The following is a 26,292-nucleotide window of genomic DNA, read 5'->3' as shown; positions in this document are numbered from 1 at the left end:
TCCCTTCCGAGGGCCCTTTCTTTGCAAAGAAATGCTCTTCCTGTTAGCTGAATGCTGTCACGAAAACACAGTCTGTTACCTTTAAAAATAAGGAATGCTGTCCGTGGAAGGTCATCAAACCAGTGCTCGCGATTTCGTTTTGCCTGGAAGCAGAACAGCCATGATCAGAAGTAGTCAATGCTACGTCCATACAAAAAATGGGCAGTGATGGAGACCCACCTTATCCCCATCATCTGTTTCTTTTAGATTGCCTTTGTTTCTTACCCACCTTCTCTTCAATCACCGGCCTCCTTTGCTCTCCCTCCCACACACATTTCCCATCTTCTCCACCCAAAAAATACTCACCTTCCATTTTAAGCCAACAACTTCATAGAAATTGTAAAAATCCTTTAGACTGCAAAACAGAAAGAAGCATCTGATCAGAGCCTTGGAGTTGATTAGATCCTTAATTGTCCTTGTCAGGCATCATCAGCAGAGAGTCCCTGGAAGTTATTAACTCCTTATTAGAACTGCAACCACAGTTGGTATACTCAACACTGACCTCTTCCCAGTCTGGCCAAAGGTTACTGACTGACAACAGCCAGAGCAGGGTGCAAAGCCTTTCTTCTTTCTGTAACACTACAGCCCTTAAAGGAAATTCTGACTCTACTGAATTCCAGAATTCTACCACTGACAGGAAAGACCTCAGGCTTAGATAGCAAACTCCAAGGGAGAGAGACTGTACTACTCTTCATGAAGAAGTCTTGGACTGTCTTAATTACTCGTACAGTCCTTTTCTAACATCTTTGCACATTTTCTTTTCAAGGTAACAATGAAATTTGAAAAAGGACATGAAAGCAAAGAAACTCATAAAACATAAGTGCCTGTCTAGGTGCTCAGGGTCAGGCCTATAACAGCTTTTAGGCATCTGAAGGTGAGGATGCTGAACTTCTCAGACTCTTACTGGTGTCATTAGGTGCCTAAATTTAAGAACTCAGCCCTTCTCCCTATGCCATTTTCAACACTTCTCTGTGGCACTTGACTTTAAGGAGAAGCATCGGCACCAGTTTAATGGGAGACTCATTCTGAGTCTGTCTGTGGCCAGAACAAAGGAAAAGGAAGAGAAGGTCTCCTGCTCTAATTCCCTCCACTTCCATGCTGGCTGGAGCTAGCTGCACCCATCCACCAGAATGGCAATTCTCTGCCTCATAACACAGAGGATGACAGTCCTGAAAGCACCAGCAGAACCAGATTTTAATTAACAAAACCCTGGGGGACACAGCCAGCTGCTGGAAAAAACAAAAACTTGTTAAGCTGCGAGGCTGCACTGTGTGAAGAAATGCTCCTTGCAGGCTCTAATGCTGTTCCTCAATTTCTCGCTCCTCTGTTCTGGCAGGGGAGGTGGGGAACAGCGGCTGCCTGGCGACTGCCAGCAGAGCGCTGTATCCACAAGAGGGCACGCAGGAACTCCATCACCTCCGCAGAAAAACCTCAACTCTCAGGGTACCCCCCGCCTCCAAGCTCCCTGCTTCCCAGACAAATCCTTTCAATCACATAAGTCTATTCCCACATCCCAGACAAATTTCCTTCCATAAAACCCAGCCATCCTCTCCAAAGCACAGCCTAGCTTCAGAGAGTGAAGCAACCTCCCTGCTCTGGGTGCAGCAGTAAGACCATCCTACCTGACTAAAGGAGTATTGCTTTGATTCAGTGCTTTGAAAGTGAGATATCGCTCTCTGGCACACATCCGAGGCTTGTAAAACCGCAACAGCCCTTCAAAGTGCTTGAAGGAAATTCCAGACGGCCTCTAGAAACAAGGGAATGTTGTCATAAGCAGCGACATCAGGCAGAAGCACGTAGAGGCTAGTGTATTTAATTCTCACTCTGGATTTGTTTTAAGCAGGATTCAACATTTTATCATAAGATGCCATTACAACTAAGCCCCAAAAGTACCCTAAGCTACTACTTTAACCTCCTGAGCTTATCCCAGAGATCAGAAAGCTCTCCTGGCAGTCAGTCCCTCCAGCAAATGCAGAGCTGTTCCCTGTTGCCCTATCATGTGAAAATTGTCCAACCAGACACCCCAAGGGACAGAGTTCAACCACTCTTCCTGGGAAACTAGTAGACAACCTAACAGATCCCATTACTGGCACTTTTTAAAGACTATCAGCTATTCCTCAGGAACTGTTCATATAATGAATGTGCCCTAAACATGAACTAATCTACTAGAAGTAGGTTAGTTATTTTTGGGTCCTATTTGTCTTGCTGCTTCACAAGCTAAGCAAGAAATCAACCCTCTCCCCCAGTGCTCTGTCCCTGTAAAGAGTTGTTTGTGCGTGAATTACTTCTGTTTCTGTACCATTTACTCATGCAGTATCTAGCAACTGTACTGTACCTTCACAAGTATAACCCACCTCTCCTCTAATTGAGAGGCAAGTCCTCAAGCAAGACCCACGCTGAATCAGAGAGGAATCAATGATTGCATGCTTTCCAGGACAAACTTCACTCATTTGATCAAGACACTTCCATAACCTCACATGGGGCTGAAATTCAGACTACTTTGTGTTTTCTCCAGAAACAGATATAAACAAGTTACACAAATGAAAAAACAGTAGCCCTTGGTGAGTATGATTCCAGTCAACAGACATAAATCATCTTTTCTGGAACATGGTCTTTAAACACTCCAGAGCACTGGTGTTCTTAAAGCATTGCTGACCTGCCCTCCTGCTGCACTGTGGGCTGCTCTCAGCCTCCCTGCAGGGCCCCGTACCTGTTTGGTGATCAGCAAGCGGTAGGCGTGCTGTATGGCTGTGCGCTTGTGCAGCAGCAAGGACTTAAACTTCCTCTTCTCGATATCATTGAAAGTGTCGAACACAACAGCGAGAAGCTGCAGAGAGAAGACAGGGATGATCCTTATACTCTGTGGTGACCTGAGACAGGCAGGAACATCCAGAGGCAAGGAGAGGCATCGCCTGCAGGAGGAATTTACTAAGCGTGACACGGCCTGAGGCAGGATGGAGGCAGCGCGGGCCCGTTGGCCATAAGGGATCCCACAAAAGGATCACCAAGCACACTGCACACACACTGATCTACTTTTTGGAAGGGGTCTGGATGTTTCTGGCCTTCTAACACTCATTAGTGGTTTTAAGAGCTAAGGCTAAACCCCACACATGCTGACCGAAAACAGTATCAAAAGGTTTGTTAAGATGCCCTGATCTCTTCCTGGAAAGCAGGTTTTGAGGGCGGCTTTCTGGGCTCACCCTTCCGCAGGAGCTTTGGCAAACACATGTCAAAACTAACCCTCCATCTAGAACAGCAGCAGTGAAATCCAAGCCCATTACGAGCATCAAATCACTCACCTTGGGTTGCAGAATTTAACTCCTTTGACAACGCCTTTTCCACTACTCACATGCTCACCTGAGCTGGCCTTGGCCCTGTCTTAGATGCTGCAAGAAGCAGAGCCAGCACAGCAGCCATGCTCTCATACTGCAGTTATCAGCACTCTTCAAGTCCTCTCATACTTAGTAATTCCATCCCCTTCAAACTGATTTACAAAGTATTTCAGGCAAGCCCAGCTAATAAAATGCCATTTTATGATAAATAATTAAGACAGAAAAGGACAGTAAATTTCATGCAACTGAGTATGTCACTCCAAGCATGATATTAATGTGAGAGAAGTTGAAAGATACTCCTATCATTCCATTTTCTGTGATTTAGTTCAATTCCTTGTGGTTAAACATTAAAAGACTCCTATTTGTAGCGAAGTATTCTGCCAAAGGGTCTCAGATTATTACAGAGCACTCTTGGGAATGGGGAAGACCCTGTTGGGCAATGAGCTCTAAAGTCAGGCGGAGAGAAGTCAAGTGCTTCATCAGGGGACTCACCAAGTTCATGATGAAGTACAGCTCAATGGAGAGATACACTATGAAGAAGACACAGGACCAGGGGTTCCGGGCATAAGATGGCATCATCACATCAGGGAAACTGCATCCAAAAAAAGACCCAAGTTTAAGCACCAAATAGCTCATGCTACACTTCCCACTACAAAGGCAAGAGCCACTACAAAGGACACGGGTGTCTGTGTAAACCCGCATCCATAGATCTGTGCATTTCTGCAAAATATGTGGTTGCTCATGACACAGAAGTTTGAGCCTCGCAACAAGCAGCAAGAATGTGGAGACACAATGAAAAAAAGTATGAAAAGCACATTCCCTGCACATCCCGAAAATCAGATGGGCAAAGGGGATTTGTAACATGGTTAAGGGTTGTGCTTTGATACTTAGCAACGACAGCAATATAGCCTTGGTGTAAGAGTGTTACAACCTAAGATTTATTCCATCCTTTGCTAATTTCTTAATCCTCAGAGCTCTCCCTGACAGCAGATCAATATTTACCCACTGTTGTTATCCCCCTTTCCTAGCAGATAGGTGAACCGAAACAGAGTAATAGGAAGATACTTCACAACAGCAAACTGTCGGCTGACAAAGGAACACAAATAGAAACTGTCCCTTCTTGGACCAAGGCCTAATAAAGCTGTTTCCCCTCTTACTGCCCTCACAGTGATGAAGCGGTGTGAGTTGCTTAGAGATAACTCTGCATCTGAGGTCACAGTGTCCTAAAACAAAATGAAATACCAGTTCTTCCCATGCAGGCTGACCCAGGAAATCTCCCTCTCGTGCAGAGGAAAGGGGTGACATTTGGAGACAGAGCATTTCTGCAAATAAGCTCTTGGCTCTGCTAGACTTCTTTGGGGTCAAAGGGAAAGACTGAGCTAGAAAAGCATGAACTTACTTCGAAGTGGTCAAAAGCACGAAGAGATTCACAAGGCTGTTCTCTAAGGTATTGAAATACTGAAAGAAAAAACTCCCATGACCAAATGCAAGCAGAACTTCATAGTGGCATTTCATTCAAAAAACAACCAACCACCCCACCCCCCACTTGCATATAAGCACTTCTACTGCCTCCCTAGGGAAAGGGTACTTCAGCATTGGTCCTTTTTAAAGGGCCCTGAGAGATGGCATGTGAAGAGTTAAAACAATTAATAGCTTGTCTACACATTTTTGCAGTAGTTACTCCCAGCAAGGTACAGACTGGGCAGCAGCAGGAACTAGTGTCTGCTAGACTCTGACAGCCACAGTCTGAGGCAGGCCAAGCTTTCACCCAGATACCTTCCTCCCCTTGGCACAGCAGCAGGTGGCTTGTTTGACTGAATCATGACATCAAGAACAAGGAACAACTCTGGGAATGTTCCCTTTGGGACATCCTGTCTTTGAGGAAGTTCTCTGCACTGCCTTCCCTCCCAGCAGGGTTTTGTAAACCAGGGTAACACTGCCAAGCAACTCTGACCAGCTAGCATCCGGCCTGCCAGGCCACCACACAGGAATAAGCTACATCCACACAGTAATGTTTGATTCCTAAGCACGTCAAAATGGGACTCAAGCTTCAGTTGAAAGAATCAGTGATACTCACCGGATCCGAGTGGTTAGGAGAAAACAAGTAAAAACCTAGAGAAGCAGCAGAGAAGGTACAGGAGAGAAGAAAGGGGGAAAGAACAAACAAAAATAAAGTCTGTTTAATGTCAAGCAGCAGAGTGGTGAGTCTCTGTTCCCAAAGAGAAGGTCACACTAAGAGTAAGTCCTCTCTGACACCATAAAGAGGAGAGTATCTGGAAGGCTTTCTCCATACAGATTTGCCAATACATGTCACTGGCATTCCACTGATGGTTTTGGAAAATACACTTTTTGGGGATGGTTTGAGCATAGGACTGTAGCAGGTACCCCACAGACACATGCATTTGTAAGAACGTAGACTAAACTTACAAGATTGAGGAATAGTTGATGGAAACAGAACTTAGAAACCACAAACACACACACCACAGACTATCCTCCTGAAGAGGTCAAAAGGACCTTTGTCTCAAAATCAAACACCCAGCTTCTAGATATTTTGGATCTTTAATTCTGCCTTCCAGATGACCGCAGATGAAATGGGGTAAATGGAAGATCCTGGCAGGACTCTGAATCTGAGCAGCTTTATATTCATCCAGGCTGTTTGTGTTGCTTTTGTTTCACCTGCCAAAAATACAACTCACCCAGGATGGCAAAAATCACCATGAAGAAAAGCAGGAGGAGGAGAATATCAATAAATGGTGGGAGGGACTGGAAGATCTGTCGCAGATTTCTGAAAAATAACAAAACATTGATAAACTAAAACTTGCATGTTTTCTCCTCCAGGTTGGCAGAGAAAAAACAACAACACGCCATACTTGAGGACTTTCTTCCCACTCCCTCCAAGGACTAAAAGCAGAAAGCTAGGTAAATTAAGATTGTTTCCAAGCTACCTATCTGTCCTTTGCAGTCAGCTCTCAGGTACTGCAAACAATACTAGTGTCACTCTGTCAACTTTCCTTCTCCAGACTAAAGACTAGCCCTGTGATTCATTGTGAAGTTTACAGGCAAACTGAGGAGCCAGAAACAATACAGCCACGTTCATGTGTTGTGCTCTCTGAGGCAGTTTATACAGCTAAGGGCAGCACACATAAGCACTGTGCACCCTGAGCACATCCAAAGATACTACGTATGAAATTTCCCTACATCGGCAAGACCCTAGCTACGCTTCAGTCACAATTCCAGAAGATCTCCGAGATCTGAAATGGCCATGAAAGACACTTATTTTCCTGAGATGCCTGCAGGACCAGAGTGCTTTTCCTTCAGCCCAGTCCCAGGCATGACAGCAGAAAACCCAACTAGCTGAGCACTCACCTTCTGACAGCACCACAGTACCGGCAGTCCACCAAGAAGATACAGCGCAGAGCTCTCGTTATCCGGACGTGCGAGGTTTGGCGCACCAACACCACGATGGCCTCTATGAACTGTACAAACAGCACGCAAGTCTGCAAAAAAGGGGTTTAATGAGAGGCACAGCTGCAGTCTCCTTTTGGGAAAGGCAAAGCTCTCACTAACCATCCATTTATGTGGACACTTTAAGGATGGGAGGGGTCTCTGAGCGCTTAGAGGTCTCACATGAATCGTTTGGCAGCTGGGACACATGGCTAAGTCATCCCTGTTACACTACAGGCCAATATTTAATCTGGTTCTTTGGTTCCCAAAGATGCTGAAGGAGAAACACTGACAATGAGAGACAACTTACCTTCACCATAGTCCTTTTGTGCCTGATAAAGGTTTGGAAGCCCAGCCACCTCATCTTCATTGAGAGTTCAAAGACTACCACAATTAACGCAAACAGCTCCAAGGTTGCATGGACCTGTGACAATACAGCACAGCTTAAACCAGTGCTTCTGATTACAAACAGCAGCACATCAGAGGCCACATTTCTGCCCTTCCTTTTTCAAGAAGCACGTGGGTTTCACAGGAGTCTGAGCACAGTTCTGTGACATGCAGGAAAACCCAAGGCCACCCTTAAAGCTAGCACAGCACTCTGTCTTTCAAAGTTGCTATATTTATTGCTTTGTGCTTTTATTAAAGCCTGTAGAATTTTCCTCTATTCAGTATCAGCCCAGAATTTCCTGGATATCCACACCCCTCTTGGATTTGAGCAACACATCAAAAAATGTATTGATATATTTGAAAAAGGGCAAGACACCAGCAACTCCAGCAAAAACCTTTTAAAAAAGTTTGAGACTGCAATTTCTTTAGTGAAATGCAGGAAGAAAAGCTGCTGGGCAGAGAGAATTCACAGAGAATTCTCACAGAATAGAAAACTCTTCTGTTATCTCTTGAAATAGATGTTCTGGACAACCACAGACAGGGTCCTGGTCAAGCTCTGGAACAGAACACAGCTTTTAGCAGTGCTGATGGACCCCTTCTCTGCTGGAAGATGTAAAATGCACCACAAAGACAACAACAGCATTTTCTTACAACCTCAGCTTTAGTCACAGCTCAAAACCCAAACTGAGTTATGCAGCCCTGACTCATTTTGAGGAACACTTTGTCCCCAAGGTTGTCATGGCTGTTCTACACCCCTGGCATAGCCCCAGGGTGCCATTAACAGCTCCAAAAGCACAGCAGCTCCTAGCACTGTGCCTGACAGTGGTACCTCATGAAGTGGTTGTGGACTGACAACAGCATATACCAGTTTGTGCACCCCTTCTCTCAACCTGCATTTTATGAAGGTTAGACATAAAACTTCACGTCAGTCACATATACATTAAAAAGAGTCCTCACAACACTGGGAGGAGAGGACAGCAGAAGGTTTAGCAACCTGTCCCAGACTGAGATCTGTTTGTGTTCTAGGAACCAGTGGTGGTGCTGGGATAACGGCACCAAACCTACAATGGCTTTAAAACCACCCCGTCAAAGCACACAAATCCTTGAGTTATCTCAAGAAAAAGGAAAAACCACACACTTCTCAGTTACAAAATTTAAGAACTGCATAAATTGATAATACAAAATAAGTGTCACTTTCATCGTGGTCTATGCACGTCAGATGAAAAAAGGATGTTTTGCCGGCTGGCACATCTGCTGTCACCAATTTGCAGAACAAGCCAGGTAGCGTTTTTTTCCTACTACTGCTGCCTTCTTCCTCTATGTTTATAGCCTTCTTTTTCCTCTTACCCACCACTGCAAAACAGGCAAACTTCTTCATTTTGCCCCAAAGTACTTACAAAGATGCCAAGACGGAGCATAGGAACAGCTGGCGCCTCGCAGAGAGACAGCAACAAGAGAAGCAGTGCTGTGCTCAGCTCCATTAGGTAGAAAAGGTGATTGTGTGCAAAGAGGTAGGCAGCAAGTGCTTTGGCATTTTTGGGGTGAGTGAAGAACTTATCATTATTTTCTCCTTCCTAGGGCAGCAGGGATAAAGAAGAGAACAGCATTAGTGACTCTCAGTACTAAACAGAACTTTCCACGTGAAGAACACAGACTTTTAGAAGGATTAGATACAATTCCCAACAGACTATTCCCACTTTACAGCCTGACATTGATCTGTTTATTGAGGAGTGAACTCTACACACAAGGGACATCCCCTTCTGTTCATAAGCATATTTCAGTAATGGAACTCATTAATATCCACAAACTCCTGCTTCAGAAACCCTTGATCCTTTTCAAAATGAGGAAGAGCGCTGAAAGTTTATAAAGCTAGGCAAAGAAACTTTAGTCAACATCCCAACATAAACACAGCACTTCATTTACTTGCAACCACTTCCACGTTTACAGACTTATTTGATTAAACTTCTCCAGGACAGAACACAAAAACACAGAGATAAGCTCCAGGGCACCTGGGCTGACAGTTGCTCCTCCTTATCTTGGCCTTGCAAAATGTCTGGGAGAAAACACTGGCGTATATGCAGTGTTTTCTGCTTCAGGAATGTGAGAAGACAGACTCCATGAAAAATTAACAAGTCTCTATGCTGATTTGTCATTCCCTCTTAACTAGAAAGCTTAATTAACATTAAAAGGTCAGATACTCCATCTTAACAGTTTGCCTACAACTGATTTTTAAACAGCTACGTCATTACTATTTTTACCTCTAGGAGGAAACTTAGTTTGGTGAGAACTTAGAGGTTTTTCATGCAGAACCACCCAACAGCTTCTTCTCTTTCTTGAGTCAATGGTTTAAGCAAGGGAGCCTTTGTCGCTCACAGGAAACTTGCTGCCTCTTGGAAATTGTCATAAGAGATCATTTTTCCCCAGCTGGGACACACAGATGCACAAGAAGTTGGCTTTTTTTTTTTAAAAAAAAAATTAACATCTTCCCAGGTAAGCAATTACTGTAAGGACAGTAAGCTATTACTATCAAAGTGGAATAACTGTGATTGCAGGTGGATAACAAGGTCAGGAAACAGGATCTCCTTTAAGAAGTGAAGCATTCTTGAGACCAATTCAGAAGAGCGTTTCAAATGCTTCTCATTTACTCATCTCCCAGGCAAGCTCACATTCTGTTTAAGAATAAACACTGCCGGGTCAGTGAGCCAGATTGCAAGCAGGACAAAACCCAGCAGCAAGCTCCATAAAACGCAAGCCCCCCCCTCAAAGAGAGCACTAGCTTAGATCAGCAGGGCATTCTTATTCATGCCTGACAAAACACACTTGCAGAATGAAAAATAGTCTAAATTCTGCCTCTTGGTAGCCAAGCAATTCAAAACGTTGCTGGACAGCAAAGTCCTCTTATTCAGATAAGACACTCTTGCCTGCAGCTACTGGTTCAAATAAACAATCTGCATGCTCTTTAAGTTATGTCTACTTCATTTCAAGGACATTGTCATCATGACCATTGGTCAAGGCAGCAGCAAGAATAATCTGCATCTGAAGGGCCAAGCCTGCTGCGTACATTACCATCAGACACTGCAGCAACTCAATGACCCTTTGCAGAGCATTTCCAATAATCATGAGTTTAAACAAAAGCCTGGGAGGGGCTGGAGCTACCATTGCATTGTCAGTGCTGCTCTAGCATATGACAAAGCTGAAGTATTACCAAGGTCTAAGCCTACTTGGTTTTAAAATGTCAGAGAAGCAACACGTCTCAGTTCTGTGGGCTAGGAGCAGGGAGGAATGAATGGTTTCAATCACCTTGCAGTGGCTTAAGCAAAAAACCTAACTGGGTGCAAAGCATCTCAAGCTGCAGTGCAGAGCCTTTGAAAGGGAACAAAGAGAAGGAGGAAGGAAGCACAGTAAGGGAACCAGCAACTTCAGACTGGACAGCTCTGGGAGAAGCTCAGTTTTGGTAGTAATTCATCTGATAATTCACCACACTGTACAGTGATCTTAAAAATATACCTTTGTTGAAGTAACGATGGTGTTTCCTGTAACTGGAGCATGGGTGGGGTTTGTTTGGTTAGCTGTGGGTTTTTTCTTTTTAAAGATGATAAATTTCACTCCTGGGCCGATTCTAATCTCAACATGCTTTCTTCCTGCGGAAATCAAGACCTGTACCTTCTCTTGTGTCTTACATGACCTGCAGGGCTTGACTGATGGTAAACGAACACTCCAGAGCCACCCACCAAATCTGCGGCCAAGGCAGGATTAGGACCTGCACTTCTAGAACATGAGATGTCTCCAGGAGAGCACTGACCATTCACCCCGGAGCGACTGAAGACATGAAATGACGACCTGTGACAAGTTAAGGAAATCTCCATGGCAAGGTGGCAGAACTGAACATGTGCTGAATCCCTCAACTACTACAGTCCTCGACACTGGGAGAGATGGGAGAGGATGGGTAGCTTGTTCAGTTCCTCCAAAATGACTTGCTAGAGCCCCTCTGAAGGTGCTTCCAGCATCACCCCACCCCTTATGCAGATTCCTTTGCAAAGCACCAAATTTTTGACCTCAAAACGGAGGCTCTCTGTTTCTTATAATCAAGAACTACCATAGTTCCCTAAGTCCATTTTTCACACAATACACCAAACAGCAGGGCTCACCTGGAGGTAGATTGCTGCCTCTTGGTAGTTCATTTCCCAGTTGTGTCGGGCGGAGCTTTGCTGCGCGCAGCAGTCCCCCGCAGCAGGGCTGGATGCATCATTAATAACGTCATAGCTACCTCCATCTGCATCAGTACAATAAGAGAAAAATTGATTTACAATTAAGCGAGCTGAGATCGATCAGGAGGCAGGCAAACAGGCCAGGCACTGGGACCAGAGACAAGCATCAAGAGGTGCCAGAGTACCCAGGAAACTGGCAGCTTGTACACAGACAAATTGATTCTTCCCATGTAGGAGCTTTTAAGAGACACACTCAAACTGAGCACTTCAACACGGAAATGCTCCCAGAAGATCATCAAAAGAGACAGCATCCTATTTAATACAATAAGCAGGTCTCCTGGCTCAGGGATCTGTGCTGTCATGTTCGTAGCACACTATCAGCAGTCATAAACTATAAACAGGCAGCTAACAGCTAGAAGTCTCCGAGGACATCCAACCCACAAAATAAAAGTGGGCTTGCTAAAGAAGCACTGCCTTTTCATATTTAGTGGTAGGAGAGACCATGGAGGAATGGAGTACAGGACTACCACAGGCAAGGGGAACCAGCCTGAGTATAGAAGCTGTATAGTACACTAAAGCAGCAGTCAGTATTTTTAGTAGAAAGCCTAGTTCTTCAGAGCTCTCCACAGTTATTAAACAACGCATCTTTGCAACACTCTTTTTGATGCAGATACACCCCTCTGATGAAAACAGACAGCAAGACTGATTTCTGTTCATATCCCATAGAGTGATTTTGAAGCTTCTAATCAATAAAGCACTATAAAACATCTACTGAACGTTTATATCAGATTTCATAACTAAAGATTTATTTAAAAAAAATACAATTCAATTGAAAAAGCAACTCCCAAGCATAGCTATACATACATATTGCCCCTCCCATGGAAGAACTATGCAGGGCACATATATATACTCTATAATACTTGTCATTTTTTGCATTATGTAGCCTCATTGCTATTAAGAAACATGAAAACCATGCATGGAGACAATTATTGTTCAAAAAGGGAATGTCACTTTGTTTCTTCTTCTGGGACTGGGATTTTTATTTTGCACCTTTGACAAAGAATACTGAGCAGAGATCCCACAGAAGCAAGACCTGCTTAGGGCCACGTGTGAAATCTGTGGCCATGCACTCAGTTCTCCGGAGTTACAATCATTACCCAAATCACATGGTTGTTCTTGCTCTCAGTAAAGACTCCCCTTCTCCAGTGCCTCATGTTCCCAAAGAGGGTACATGTAAAATTGATCTTGCCAGTGCAAAAGTGCCGATTTCCCCTTTTTTATTAGCACAAAAGCTGTGATGCAGTAGCTTGTTCTGTCTGACAAGAAGTTATCTGAGAGTGGGAAAAAATTACAATGAGGTTCTTTTCCTCTCTCATGACACCATGCTGAAGTTTTGCTGCATCTCCTTGCTGTGACAAAATAATCCTCATCGAATTACTGATTCAGTCTTTCTAGAACACCCTCAGGAGTGGGGAGAGAGTCTGTGCCAAAAACTGCACCTATTGACAGAAATGGCACTGCGTACTACTGACAGAGGCAGAAACCCCTTCACCAGTGCAGAGCCACAGCTGCCTTTTCCACCCTCAAATCAAATGAAGACAACATTTATCTGGGATTTGTGAAGGCTTTCCAGATTGCATACTCAGATTGTGAGAATCTTGCAGCACTTAAGCCTCTTTCTCTTCCTTGCTTCCCCCATACCCTTAAAATACCACTCAAAACCTGGACAAACATTTGAATGGGGTTGATTCGTCCCCCACATCCTTTTTATACCTCGGATGAGCACAGTTCTTGAAAAAACTGAATGACAGTGGTTTTATTTATCCACAGAACTGGATGGTAGTCTTCTGGATTTGTTCACCTTTTAACTAAAAGATGCAATATGCAAAAATCAGAAGCTTTACACTGTGAGCTCTAAAAAGTTCTTAAATGTTATTATTTATGAAGCTTTTACTGTGCATGTCTTTCAACAAGACAGACTCCCTGCAACTGCAGCCTGGTAGCAAAAACCTTTTTGCACTTAATGCTTAGCAGAGCTGCAGAAGGAGCACATCTTCATCAGAACCTGGACTCACTGCTGAAGATCTTTAGTGCCCAGAAGACAAGTATTTTCCAATAGTCATTCCTATCCTAACAGATCATTTGCTGTCAGACAAAACACACTGCAGCCCTGTCCTGCCTGCCTTGCCCCTCCGTGGGGCACTAAGCTGGCTCACAGTAGAGGCAGAGCACAAAGTGGCCTCCAGCCCCCAGCCTCAAAGACCTCGAGCAGTACCACAGACAGGCACTGAGCTGTCAAACACCCCCAAACCTTGCTGAGGTGCACTAGCGACAGGTACATCGGAGCAGAGAGTGCAACCTCTTCTTATCACACATAACCGGCTGTGTGAAGACGTCCAGAGCCATGTGTGCCATCCATGATGTCACCTGGACAGCTCTACAGCACGTCGCTCACAGCTCCTTCATTACCTGGTGACTGGGGCGAGGCTGCAGGATGCCTTGCTCAAACTAGCAACAACTGTGAAGGTGCTAACAGGAGCCAGAGTTTCAAGCCTTTCCAGAACTCACAGCAAGTGTTCAGAGACAATCCAAATGTGATTCACCTCACACAGTTCAGGGGATATTGAAAAAGCATAGAATCAACACCTTGGCTGTACTAGCTCTTTTGGGGAAGGGGGACACATTAAGCAGCTTGCTTAAAATATTACCGTGTTATTGGTGCATTACAGTATACACAAAATTTAAGAACATCAAAACATACTGTGGTCAAATCAGCAAAGGTTTGTAGCACTAAAACACCAAAACACTGTACCCTACCAAAAGATGCCAAAGCTACTTTTAACCCCGAAGTAGTTCTTTCACAAAGACCAACCTCTCTTTGAAAAGGATCAATACTAGGGAAAGATACACCACAGTAAAAACCCAGGAACCCTCTCTGCATCTCTCAGGTTGCTCTGAGCAACTTGATCTAGTTGAAGATGTCCCTGCTCATTGCAGGGGGGTTGGACTAGATGACCTTTAAAGGTCCCCTCCAACCCAAACTATTCTATGATTTCACACAGAGGACTCGCAGCTGAAACAGAAGAGATACCCCAGCGAGATCAAGGTTGCAAATACAAAACAGCACTCAATGATCCAAACCAGGAATGAAAAACAGCTCTAGAAACCAAGATGTGTTCCTCCTGTCTAAACCAGACATCATCTTTCTAGGCACAGACAACAGAAAATGTACTGGTGAAGTGTTCCGGTGGGGAGCTGCATTTTGTGGATCAGCTCCTTCCCCATCAGGTACCAGAAGGTTGATCTAGCATCCCTGAGGCAACAGCATCATCTGGGTAATAAATAATAATAAAAATAATAATAAATTTGAAAAGCAACCCTCTGACTGTTTGTTTGGCAGCCCTCCAGCTAGCTAATTTCCTCAGCTGCTCCCATGATAACAATGACACAGACTAATGCAACCTCCGCTCCGCTCAGCTCGTGCTGCACAACATCCCCGACGGCATTTACCATTAGTATCGAGCTCAATGAGATAGGAGGATCTCTCCACAGGACTCCCGTAATCCTCGAAGTAGATGGCAGGCAGCTCTCTCCACTGCATGGCAGCCGCTGCGTCGGGAAGCGGGCACGCTTGTGTTTGGAGTTGGGGAGAGGGAGACAAGTCAGATCTGAAGTTGCTCCCTCCCTCCCCTCCGAAAGCTGATCCTCAATTTCGCAGCTTCCTCAAGGGAAAGCTACGCACAAAAGATTTTCCTCTGCTCTCTGCAGAACTAAACGTTTTCTCCCCTCCCCTCTGAGGAAGGTGGCTCAGACTTCAGTTAAATCGTTTCCCTATCGCTGTTTTAGCGGCAGGATGTTTCTAAGTGCAAGCTGTTGGAAGGCTTAGCTGCGGGACAAAGAGCTCTTAAACATGAGCGTGGTGGTAAAGCAAGGCTTCATGTGCTCTCTTATTTTGGCATATACCAGAGTTTGCTCACCAGCAAACATGAACAACTAATGGGAAAGGATTCAAAGCGCTGACTAGTCACAGCAAGGAGTCTTCTCCCGCCCAGCAAAAAAAAGAAGATAGTTATTTGTGAGGTTCACAGTACAAGGGGCATGACAAAGTAAACGAACTGAGCTGTTCACAGATGGCAAAGCTTCCTTCCACACTTGTGTAACTTATCCCAGACGTTCCCTGAAAAGGGAGAGAGGGAGGGGGAAAAAAGAAAAGAGAAAAAAAGAAAAAGCAAAACCAGCTGGCTGCTTACACAAGGCATCCGGAACGATACTGCCGGGACTCCAACATTTCCATTCAGTGCAGCAGAGCATGCTCCTGTGTAAATAGTTTCCATATGTCATCATTACAATAAAAAACAAAAAACAAAAAGGAAAGAAAGAGAAGGAGCATAAACTTTCCTGAGCCCAAACCTCTCCCTTTGCAAAACAAAATCCCTACTTAGGGGAAGGAAAAACTCTCCGTTGGCTGAGAGAGCAAACAAACTCCTCTCATTCGGAGGAGCTTAGGCGGCCACGGGGGATCTCGAGGGCAGAGCCAAGAGGGGAATAAGGGACAGAAAACATTCACAGGAACCAGGGAAAAATCACCCTTCCCAGCCAGGCTATTTTATGTCAACTGAAGTCAATTGGGACTCTCACTGTTTGATCTTTGGTGCCTGCATTTGCTTTAATAAATAATAATAATTAAAAAAAATCCAACAACCTAGTAACCTCCTATAAATTCAAAGAGTTATAAACAAACTCTACAGGGTAGCTCTTACATTTGCCTCAGAGCTCCCCCAGTCTGGCTCTCATTAGCCTGTTCGCCAGATGTTCTGCTTTCTAGATAGCACACACTTTTTATGGCATTACACTGAAACAGACTGAGATGCCTCTAATTAGTTCCTTGACTGACTCCAAAGCCATGTGCCTTTACCGGACTTACAGGGCCTCCTCCTAAGAGGTTGAGGAATGTCTTGATGGAGCTGCTAGTTGCCATCCTGTCCAGATAATGGTATTGTAGCAAGTATACCTGTGATTACAGAACTCGCAAGCTGTGTGGAAGCAAGGACAAGTGACATAATTCAGCAAAAATATTCTTATAATTAAATGTCATTCATACTGTTTACATATCACGTGTGCCATCAGTGTAAGACAGCAATATGTAAGTTACTCATCTGATGAGTTGCATGTGCAAGTAATATTTCTCTTGACAGATGAAAAAAGAAATGCTAAGGACACATGACTTCAGAGACAGGACACATCTTCATTCACATTGCCTTACAAGGTTCCTGCAAGTGAATGCACCAAACAGAGCAGCAAGAGACAAAAGTAAGCAAGGTGTTACCTCCTGCAGTCAGGAAAGGCCAAGCTGTGCAGGGCACGTGCTCCGGGCAGCTCCAGTAACCGCCTTGGGCAACTGGAGACACGCCAGCTGATAAACCACTCCGCAGCGCAGCAGCCACCAGGCCACAGAGGAGAAGGACAGGGAAACAGAAGGTCAAATTGTCAGTTAACCATTGGATTCCTTCTTAATTAAATTTAATCTGGTACCAACTTTGTCCTTTCTTTGCTTCTTGCCACCTTGTTTGTAAGAACTGCTGTCTTGTATTTAGCCCTATCCTTATAGTCATTATTTCTTCTTTGGGAAGAGGCATGAGCCCTGTTAGGGAACACACTTGCCAGCTACGTTTTTTCCCAGGAGCAGTGTCTTGCTTGGAGCTGGACACACTTCCAGGAGCGCGGGCTGTCCAAGGCAAATGTGACTTCCTGGAGTTGAGCAAACGCTTTACAAGTTTGTTGAAAGAGTCCACACAGACAGGCAACCTGACCTTTCCAGCACGAGCGTCTCGCTGGCAGGCTCCAACCCCTTTGCAAGCAGGGAAAAGGGCACAAAGCAGTCTGTGACTCACTCCGTTGCAGTCCCTTATCGCAGTGGCTGCTGCACCATTTAACTGGAGCTATTTCTTTTCAGGCTTTGCTGCATTCTTCACTGTCACACCACCTCCATTTCTTATATCATCCATCTTGACTGTATTCGTATCTAATTACCCAAACTCAGCTAGTCACAGAGCTCATGCTTTTGGTTTATAAGAAACATAACCTGGCATCCAACTGCACTGAACACGTGCCCATGGAAGAAGGGAGATCAGAGCTGCCCATGGGGCTCCTGAACCTCCTGACCTCACATACAAGACCTGTCCCAGCGCAGGATCCCCGTGCTGGCTAAAGCTGCCGGCTCCCTCAGCAACTCTGCTCCCTGAGGCTGCAGTGAGGATGAACCAGGCTGCGAAAGGAGGATGGCATTTGCTTGTCAAAATCAACCAGAAACACTTCTCTCTCCTGGAAAGCCCTTATCAGCTGAACTGCATGGAATGCCCACTACAGAAGATGCAACTCCATGTTAACAAAAAAGGAAACGAAGTAGATGGCTACCCTTCCCCAACACAAGCTGTAGAGGCACCTTCAGTCCCAAAGCTAAGATTTTAGCAGTACTACAACACAATACAGGCAAAGCCCAGAAGCAGCTCTGGCTGGGAAACAGCAGGATCCTGAAGTGTCAAGTATGTTGGAGTTGTACCAGCACCAGCGATGGCGTTTTCCCTTCCAAGTGCTTTCATGCCATGTACCTTCACCTCCAGAGGATTTATCTTCTCTCCCTGCTCCAATGCAGTCGACAAGACACTGCTTCTTTTCTTTTCAAGTGCCGAGGCATGAACATGCGTGCATTTGTCTCTTCAAGGCCAGACTCACCTACCCGGGAGAAAAAAAGCTGGAAGCTGCCTGGAAAGCACAGCTGGTTTGGCACTTGGCCACACATCTCAGAGGTGAGAGCGATAGAGAGTGAAAATCACTGCCTCTAGTGCCTGACTGCCACTTCAGCTCTGCCAACAGGAGCATTGTGGGACTGATCTTTGCAGCCCAAAATATCCTAGTGCCCATCCTTTTTTTAGGGCATGTTACAGGAAGGAATTTAAGAGCCATGAGGAAGTCTAAACAATTTACTATCAGTTTGTTGCCTAGGAAAAAACAGGGCATCTCCAACAGAGTGCAGCACCAAGCCCTTCTGTTCCAAGAGAAATAATATACTTCTGAATATTTCAAGTCAGCGTAACTGAGTCATGCTCTTCCTTAGAGACAACAGCACAGCAGAAACATATGCAAAGGCCTCAGGGCTCTTTGTCTTACGATATTCTCACAGCACTCGCTTGCTGTGAAGCTCAACAACTAAAGTCACTTCAGGTTCCTATTTAACACAGAAAAGTTTTTAAAAAAATATGGATGTTGCCACTTCCTGTTAGTGGTATGAGGCGACTGAAGTCTACCGACCTCGCCTTTACTTGAGAACCCAGTGAGTTCCTACGGCATCAACATGAGCTCACTTCATGCTATCATCCACCACACTACAGGGAGCCGAATCCACATGAAAGATGAGCAGATGTCCCTCAGCATGGTAAGCCACTTTTTATATATTATTGCCTCTTATCAATTGCACTGCCTATCTTCTCATATTGAAGACAACTTAAGCCCTGCATTGTTTAATTAGAGGACCACTGTATCCTTGCTAACATCTGCACTGCACACATGTAAAAACCCTGATGCACAAGCTAAACACAATGACAGAAGAGCTAAAGCATGGTAGGAAATTGTTTTGTCTCAGCAGAAGCCGTGCCTCCAGCTAGCTCTTACTCTGAGTGGGTGAGAGCCAGTATTCAGTTAACAGTTTGCTCTAAGAAAATAAGGATGAGGATAATTTTACCCGTCTACACCAGCCAAGATGGGTTGGTTGAAGATCCTCATCCATGCAGTTTACTGCCTCATCTCTTTAGGGCACCTGCTCTCCTTTGATCTCAACCCTGAGTCACGCTGGGGCTTGATTTTTTTTTCCTCTTGCAATGTTATGTGGGAAGTTTTGACCAGAAAATGTTTGATCGCCAGACAATTTACACTCCTGAATATGTAGCAGCAAGAGGCAGAGGGACAGATCCCCCCCTTTCGAGATGTTTGGGATCCACAATTAGGTTAGCGAGAGGCTTGAGCGGCTGAAGATGAACTGATGGATGCTTTGTCACCCTCAGAGAGGCCACTTCGCCCTGACCTTAAAAGCCTCCCATAGCTCACTAGTGCGCCAGAGCACACAGCTCAAACACCCTGCAGCAGTCAGCAGTGAAACAGAGGAGGATCACTCCTCCATTCACAGAGCTGCATCCTCTAAGAATATTGTCACCTACCCCACTAGCTCTTGCTCCTCAGCTGCATCACCTCCCAGCATCTCATGCAAACCACCATATGCCGAAGCGCTCTTCCACAAAGCTGCCTTCGGACAGATGTGTGACTAAATCCTCCTGCATGAGAAAGTCCATGAAATACCATGAGGAGAGCCAGAACCAGGCACTCCTGCAGTCTGAGACCGTATAACACAGGAGTACTGACTACTTAACATAGCAGCAAAGTCAAAACCAAAGCATTTTTTATCAGTAACACTCACATAAAAGGAAAGGTTGTGTTAAGAAAATATAATTAAGAATCTTGCTTGTGTATTAAGCCAAATTGCTGCCGGTTTCATATCCTTCATTTCTGATCTTAACAAATGAACCTCCATACCACAAAAAGGGGAAGTCAAAGCCACAACAGAAGGATCATGTACAACCTTACATTACCCATGCTTTTAGCAACTAATATGCTCTATAATCTTGTCAGTCCAATCATACCACAGCAACAAAGGCTTTACAGACACAGAGATAAAATTATTCTGTAACTGGAATTAAATATTGGAGCCATTGAGGGGTTCCATGAAACAAATAATTTTGAATGGAAAACACAATTGGAAATAATAAAGTTTTTAGTGAACCCAACAAAAAAAAAAGGGGGGGAAAGAAAACAGACAAGCTCTGCCTAAGGCTATGGCTCACTAGAGAGACCAGACATGAAATACACACACACACACATTTGTAATTCATAATTTTTGAGGAAGCAACAGAAAGGGAAAGAGACAATATCAGAATCCCTCAGATATAGCATTTATTTTACACATCCTGTTACATGAAGGAATTTCCTCTTTTTGTTCCAAAAAGGGAAACCAATGCCTCATGGTTTTAACATGTTAAAGATCTGCTTTAGCGTCGGTAACAACACAATGTCAGCATTTTAAGAGCACGTTCCTCATTTCAATTCTCCAAAGCAGAGGCTTTGGATTTTCCTGATGCAGTTTGGAAAGATGTTTGATTAAGCTGCAATCTGGCCCTTTTAACGAAAGCAGTGTGCTGCCAGGTCCAACTGCCAGTTCCAGCCGCCAGCAGTTCTCTGGGGAAGTCGCTAAGTTAGCGGTGGGAAGCAGAGAGGAAGCGCTTCCCTTAGGTGAGAAACCACTATTGGTTTGGGCAACAAACCTCCCGCATGGGCACCCAGCACTGGAGCAGGACGAGAACAGAGCAGGCAGTAATAAGCTATGTGCCACACTGACCTTTCTGCCCTAAAGAGAGAGGGATAGCAAGAAAATGAGATAAATTAAGAAAGAATATCATGGCAAAACTCTAATGTCTTACCACTGCGACCAATGAAAGTTATTTACTGTGGCACAGCAGTAAGAAGTAGGTAATAGCGTTTTGTGGTGTTAGAAAAAGACTCCAGCACACCGGTTCTTTTGAAATGCAACGCTGCCACAACTCCTCTGCCTCGCCACTGTGTCTCAGCCAGGAAAGAGAAGCTGCCAGCTTCAGAGGAAGATGCATGTAAAGGAATGGGGAAAACCCCAGCTTCTAGCACTGTGTAACCGCTCTCCATTAAGAAAAAAAAGAAAAAAAAAAAAAGGACATCAGCACATTTGGTAGTAACTGCTGCTGGCAGGAACCAAAGAGGTTACATGTAATGGTGGGAGAGGAAGGAAGGAGTTAAACCATTAGTTTGACACCTACAAACCAGCTGCCAGAGGGTTTCCCTTCAACTGGCCCTTATTTTAAGTCCTACAGTCCTCATACAGAACTGTATCTTCAGAAGATGGACAATTTTGACTTCAGAAGTTTTCCAGCACTGCAGAACCCTCTCCAGCTCTTACCAAGTGGTTCGAAACATTAATCATGCTGTCAAATATGTGCCTTATTCCTTGTCTGAATTTCCCCAGCTTCAACCAACAGACACAACTCCACTGTTACCCAGTTACTGAAGCTACCTTCAGGCCTCTTGCATCTTGGATGAACTGAGCAAGGGCACTAGGAACATGCCAAGCATGAACACATTGATCAGAGCCAGCAGGGATGGCAACATCACCTAACATCACCTGACAAAGCATCATCTTCCCTAATCATTATTATTGGAAGGACCAAGGAATACATCCAGCATCTCACTGGACAAGCGTCCCACACGCTCACTTTCAGCTCCGCTGCTCACGAAATCAGAGTCAGCACAGCCTCTCTGCTTGCCAAGGCAGCCCCCTCCACCCTTGCTGACGCACAACCCTACGGCTGGTCGTAGCAATACACACACGGCTTGCCTGCATCCATCTTACTAAGTAGTTCTAACCACTATGCTCCCATCCTCACTGTTACTACACCCTCAACCTAAGGTATTTCCTAACTTGATCAGAAATTGCTTTTTTTTTTTTCCTTCCAGATCAGAAAGAAATGTTGGAGTTGGCACGAGGACAAAATCTAACCCCTGTGACAGCCTCTGCTAATAACGTACCTATTCACTAACCAGTCCCAATAACCAGTTGGATTTTCAGACGCGTGCATCAGCCAGTTTGCAGAGCCATTAGCTACACAGTGTTGATTCATACTATTCACTTCCTCAATCAAAATGCCACATGGGTGCCAAAACAAATATCATCTCAAAACACTGTCAGTCTATCTTGTAACCTCACAAAATAAGTCAATGCCTGACTTCAGGTTCATATGATGCTCACTTTTTCATAAACCCACACTGACATGAAAAACTGTCCTTTAGGTCCAGATTTTAGAAGAGCTATTGCTGGTTTCCCATTATTTTGCCTGCAGTCTCCCACCTGGTGCAAAATACCTTTTGGGGCTGGAAGAAAGTCACTATCACTGCAATATTCAGACTGCCTCAGCTGCAGCCTTAAGGAAGAATAAAAAGTCATCTGCTGATTTTTAAATGCCTACCTTTAGAATCAGCTGTTTAATCTCTACTTTATTTACTGCAGGAATGGAAGAATAGATCATACAATGACCAGGTCATCTGGCTTTTCAACAAATAGAGAACACATACAGTATTTCTTGAGCTTCCCCACAGCGTTACTGACCAGTGTTCAACCTTGAATTTCTAACAGGCCAGTATCACTTAACATGTCTTATTTCTTGAGTCCTTTGGAGCACTTTTAACTCTCTGACCGTGTTTCTCTTAATGATTTCCTCAACCCTCCGTTTCTATGTTTTTGTTTGCTATACAGCACTGCAGCTGCTTTCACGTTAGTTTCATGTTCACACCAGCATGTCTGTACTGTGACTTTTTGCTGCCTCTCCAACAGCTTTGAGGCTGCCATTAGCATTTCCATTTTGTATGCATTTGAAAATTATTCATATACTTTGAGAGAGCACAATGTTTTGAAGTCTTCCCCTCTGCAACCACCAGAGATAAAGGTCCTGCCATCAGTCTTGTATTTGAAAGGAAGGGGCTTTGTCTTGGTCACTTCCCCCCCATCCTGATGCCAAAATTCTCCTTAGTAGGTTGCCTGTGAGGATTTACTTAATACAGGCAGGACCAAAGCGGTCACTTGTTTGCACCTGCCAGTTGAGAAAAAGCAGAATATTTAATACTACTTGAAGGTAGCAAGGCAGAGCCACAGAGCAAACCAGTCTCAGCAAGTGTTCCTCTCTTCAATCATTTCCAGTACTTCTGGTTTGCTCAGCACCCTGGAGAAACAATGTTCCCCTTTGCACAATGAAAAACAAGCAAATGGGCAACAAACAGCAGCATTTCCCTATTTCTGCAGTGACTCACCACTACCTAACTAAATAACCAGCTGGACATTGCTGGTTTGTGTTGTAGGACGCTGTGTTTACAAGATGGATTACACCACAGCTCTTGTGCCTCTCACCAGGCACGGATCCCCTCCAGCCAGGGTGACTGTGCCACAGAAAAAAGGGGACAGACTGTGGAAATATTGTTCTAGTCAAAACTTCTGCCCTTACACCCTTCCTTTGGAGCCCCCCGCCTACAGCCAGCGGCCGCAAAAGCACTAGCTGTAGAGGATGGCATCCCTTCCTTCCTCCTCCCACTTCTGATTATCCTGTAAATGACATAGCCAACTCACCAGTACAATTTGACCCTGGGGAGTTTTCAGTGCTCCCACTTGCAGGATTGATCACTTAGTCTTAATTCTACAGGCATTTCTTCATTTAGTTAACGAAGAGCAGGAACATATTTGTGCATTCTAGTGAAATCCTTTGGCAGGCTACATTACTTTCGTACAATAAACTTTCTCAAATCCGTTGAGGACAGTGAAAGTGTTCTCAAAAAAATAGTTATAGTTAGAATAAAATACAGATGATCAGAAATTCCCAGATGAAAATATATACATATACGCCTGTGCTAGGCAGTCACATAAGAAACATAAGAGAGTAGCTAAGGTGTCCAGCCCATAGAATCAGAGGGTTTAACACAGCTGTGCAGAGACACATCCTAAATTTTATTCCCCTACATGAGCAGGAAAAGAAAAGCCTTTTGTTCCAAACAGACACCACCAGACCATGATTATAAAACCAGCACTGGATACAAGCTTCAAAACCCCACACCATGATTCAAATCACAGCAGTCTCCTCCTGCCATCCTCAGGATCCGACATCAACCATACAGGGCTGCGGTAGATCAACACAAAAACGCACCTTTTTTGCCTCTCTTCCAGATGAAAAGACCAGCAGTACAGGTGCACAAGCTTCCTGCTGAACTGCTCACTAGAAGCAGATGGATGAAATCCTAAAGCTGCTCCTACAGCTCTCCATAAAGAAAGCAGTCATGTAAAAACCAGGCATCTTTTCAACATGCAAAAAGCAATTATGCTAAAGACACGGGGAGAGCCCTGCAAGGTCCAGATCAAAAGCCAGAGACATTGGAGGCAAGAGAAAGACCTATCAAATTCACCACACTTTTCCCAGCTTAAGGATCAGAAATGGAGCGTTCTGGCTCATAAATTCTACTTCCAGCAAATTCAAGCTTAAATCCCCTGAAGGCAATAAGGAAAAGGCAATCAACAACAACTCTAACCACTTCACAGATGCTCCTGTTTAGTTTATACAGCACTTCTTACAGCATTCAAATGGGTAAAATGGGATTTCAACGCAGGGGGGCTGACGGCAGCAGGCAGGATTCCTCGGTGAAGATACCAAGGGCAAAGGAAGTTCTGAGAAGCATCATATTGGTTATGATGAGTGAACTCAGCGTGCTCAGCCTTTGCTCATTTTAATCTGCCAGTAAGCAAGCTTGGCTAAACTGAACATCCTGCATCTACAGTGCCTTAAAAATCCACAGGAATCACAAAAATGAGGGGAAAAAACGAACAAACTGATGCGTTCCCTGGGAAGCCATGAAAAAACTAATCGCTATTTGTTTCCAACTGTTGTTCCGCTTCCTGAGCCAAATGTTCCCAAGTCAGCTGCGGTGGCTGAGGAGTGACCGGTTAGAGCTGGAAAGTTGTCGATTTAAAATTGCAGCTTGAACACTTTCGAACTCCTTAACATCTTTTATAGTTCCAGGACCACCTGTTCGAAAAGCAGAGCCCTCCAATGCCGTAGCACATGCCCTTACCCCCGCATCTTCCAACTACAGCCATCAGCTTGAGGAGAAAACACTTAGCCTAGCCCATTCTTCTGCTCTCACACCAAAAAGATGCAGGCTGTGTGCTAGGGAAGAGACACACGAAGGGAACGGGCTCCCTCCCTCAAAGCATCAAGGTCATTACTCCCGTCTTCACAAAAGGAGTGAGAAGAAGCTTCCAGACTCCTTGCCTCACTCTGCAGCATCCTCCCTAATTTACAGTGAGCATGCATGACAGATGATATCCATCCCTAGTGCTCCGGGAGATGACAAAGGAGAAAGAACCATTTGACTCCCGGATAATACAACACTAACCCAAGTCTTCTTTACCTTGTATACGCTTTTACTCACGCAGATTTGAACAGCATGGGGCATTCAAGACCAAATCACTAGGATTTTTTTTTTTTTTACTGTGCGAAAGAGTCAACAGTGCAGAGATTCTGTTTGACAAAGCATCCTACTGTGAAACACACAATGTGTGCATTGTGCAAACCGATCTCCTGCAGGGCTAAGAAAACAAGGCAGGCTCGAAAAAAAAGCTACAAGATAACTGCAGCCCACAATACCTCCTGGTACTTTACTCTGCTGACGGTTTTAATTCTATAGGTACCACATTTACAGAGTCACGTTGAGAATGTCTCGATACAAATGCCTTTGTGAGTTCTGGGCAATACAGGGCTGCTTCTCTTGAATCAAAGGTACCAGCTCTACCCTCTCAGTACGGCAAGTATTTAAGCACAGCTGAGGCAGTCTGTCTTGCCTTAAAACCTGAATTCTCAGGATAAATGAGATTCCAGATGATGATGCATTTGGAACTTAAGAGCAGATGCACATTTTCCACTATTTCTAACATCATATCAAAATATACCCAACATCTAAAAAGCAGCATTTACCTCCTTCCTCTGAGTTTACAGAGCTCATCACCCAGGGAAACGAATTGTACTGAAGGAGAAAACAATAATCTCCTTATGTTTTGGGTGTTCATTTCCCTTTCCAAGATTTTCACCCCTCACTCATCTTGGAGGCAGTTTTGCTTCGCTTTGCTTGCTTAAAACATTCATTATAAGTCATCTAGGCCAGGAAAGGATTAGAGAAACACTGGCAGAAGTTGCAAAATGCAAGGCTGTTATGTCGCA

General features: G+C 44.5%; 1 protein-coding gene across 10 annotated transcripts in view; it reads right to left on the bottom strand.

Annotated features, from left to right (window-relative positions):
- The window catches only part of TPCN1 (two pore segment channel 1), a 49,165-nt gene that overhangs the window by 16,161 nt on the left and 6,712 nt on the right, over positions 1 to 26,292 (bottom strand). For 2 of the 10 annotated variants that reach the window (XM_074843907.1, XM_074843908.1), the window contains 13 exons: positions 14,921 to 15,040; positions 11,351 to 11,475; positions 8,600 to 8,776; positions 7,126 to 7,239; positions 6,738 to 6,868; positions 6,068 to 6,156; positions 5,449 to 5,483; positions 4,771 to 4,829; positions 3,864 to 3,963; positions 2,750 to 2,866; positions 1,662 to 1,786; positions 346 to 394; positions 80 to 143 (listed from right to left, as the gene is read on the bottom strand). In XM_074843907.1, the coding sequence (XP_074700008.1) occupies positions 80 to 143; positions 346 to 394; positions 1,662 to 1,786; positions 2,750 to 2,866; positions 3,864 to 3,963; positions 4,771 to 4,829; positions 5,449 to 5,483; positions 6,068 to 6,156; positions 6,738 to 6,868; positions 7,126 to 7,239; positions 8,600 to 8,776; positions 11,351 to 11,475; positions 14,921 to 15,040 (1,305 nt within the window). Of the gene's footprint in view, positions 1 to 79; positions 144 to 345; positions 395 to 1,661; positions 1,787 to 2,749; positions 2,867 to 3,863; positions 3,964 to 4,770; positions 4,830 to 5,448; positions 5,484 to 6,067; positions 6,157 to 6,737; positions 6,869 to 7,125; positions 7,240 to 8,599; positions 8,777 to 9,460; positions 10,164 to 10,709; positions 11,053 to 11,350; positions 11,476 to 14,920; positions 15,041 to 15,660; positions 15,726 to 16,334; positions 16,690 to 16,736; positions 16,902 to 26,292 lie in introns of those variants that run through there. The other 8 variants (XM_074843912.1, XM_074843909.1, XM_074843910.1 and 5 more) reach the window with 7 other exon arrangements.

Source organism: Strix aluco, chromosome 18 (assembly GCF_031877795.1).
Source record: "Strix aluco isolate bStrAlu1 chromosome 18, bStrAlu1.hap1, whole genome shotgun sequence".
In the NCBI taxonomy this organism is placed as follows: Eukaryota; Metazoa; Chordata; class Aves; order Strigiformes; family Strigidae; genus Strix; species Strix aluco.
Note: the sequence above shows the minus strand (reverse complement) of the source record. Positions and strands in the feature narration are given on the sequence as shown.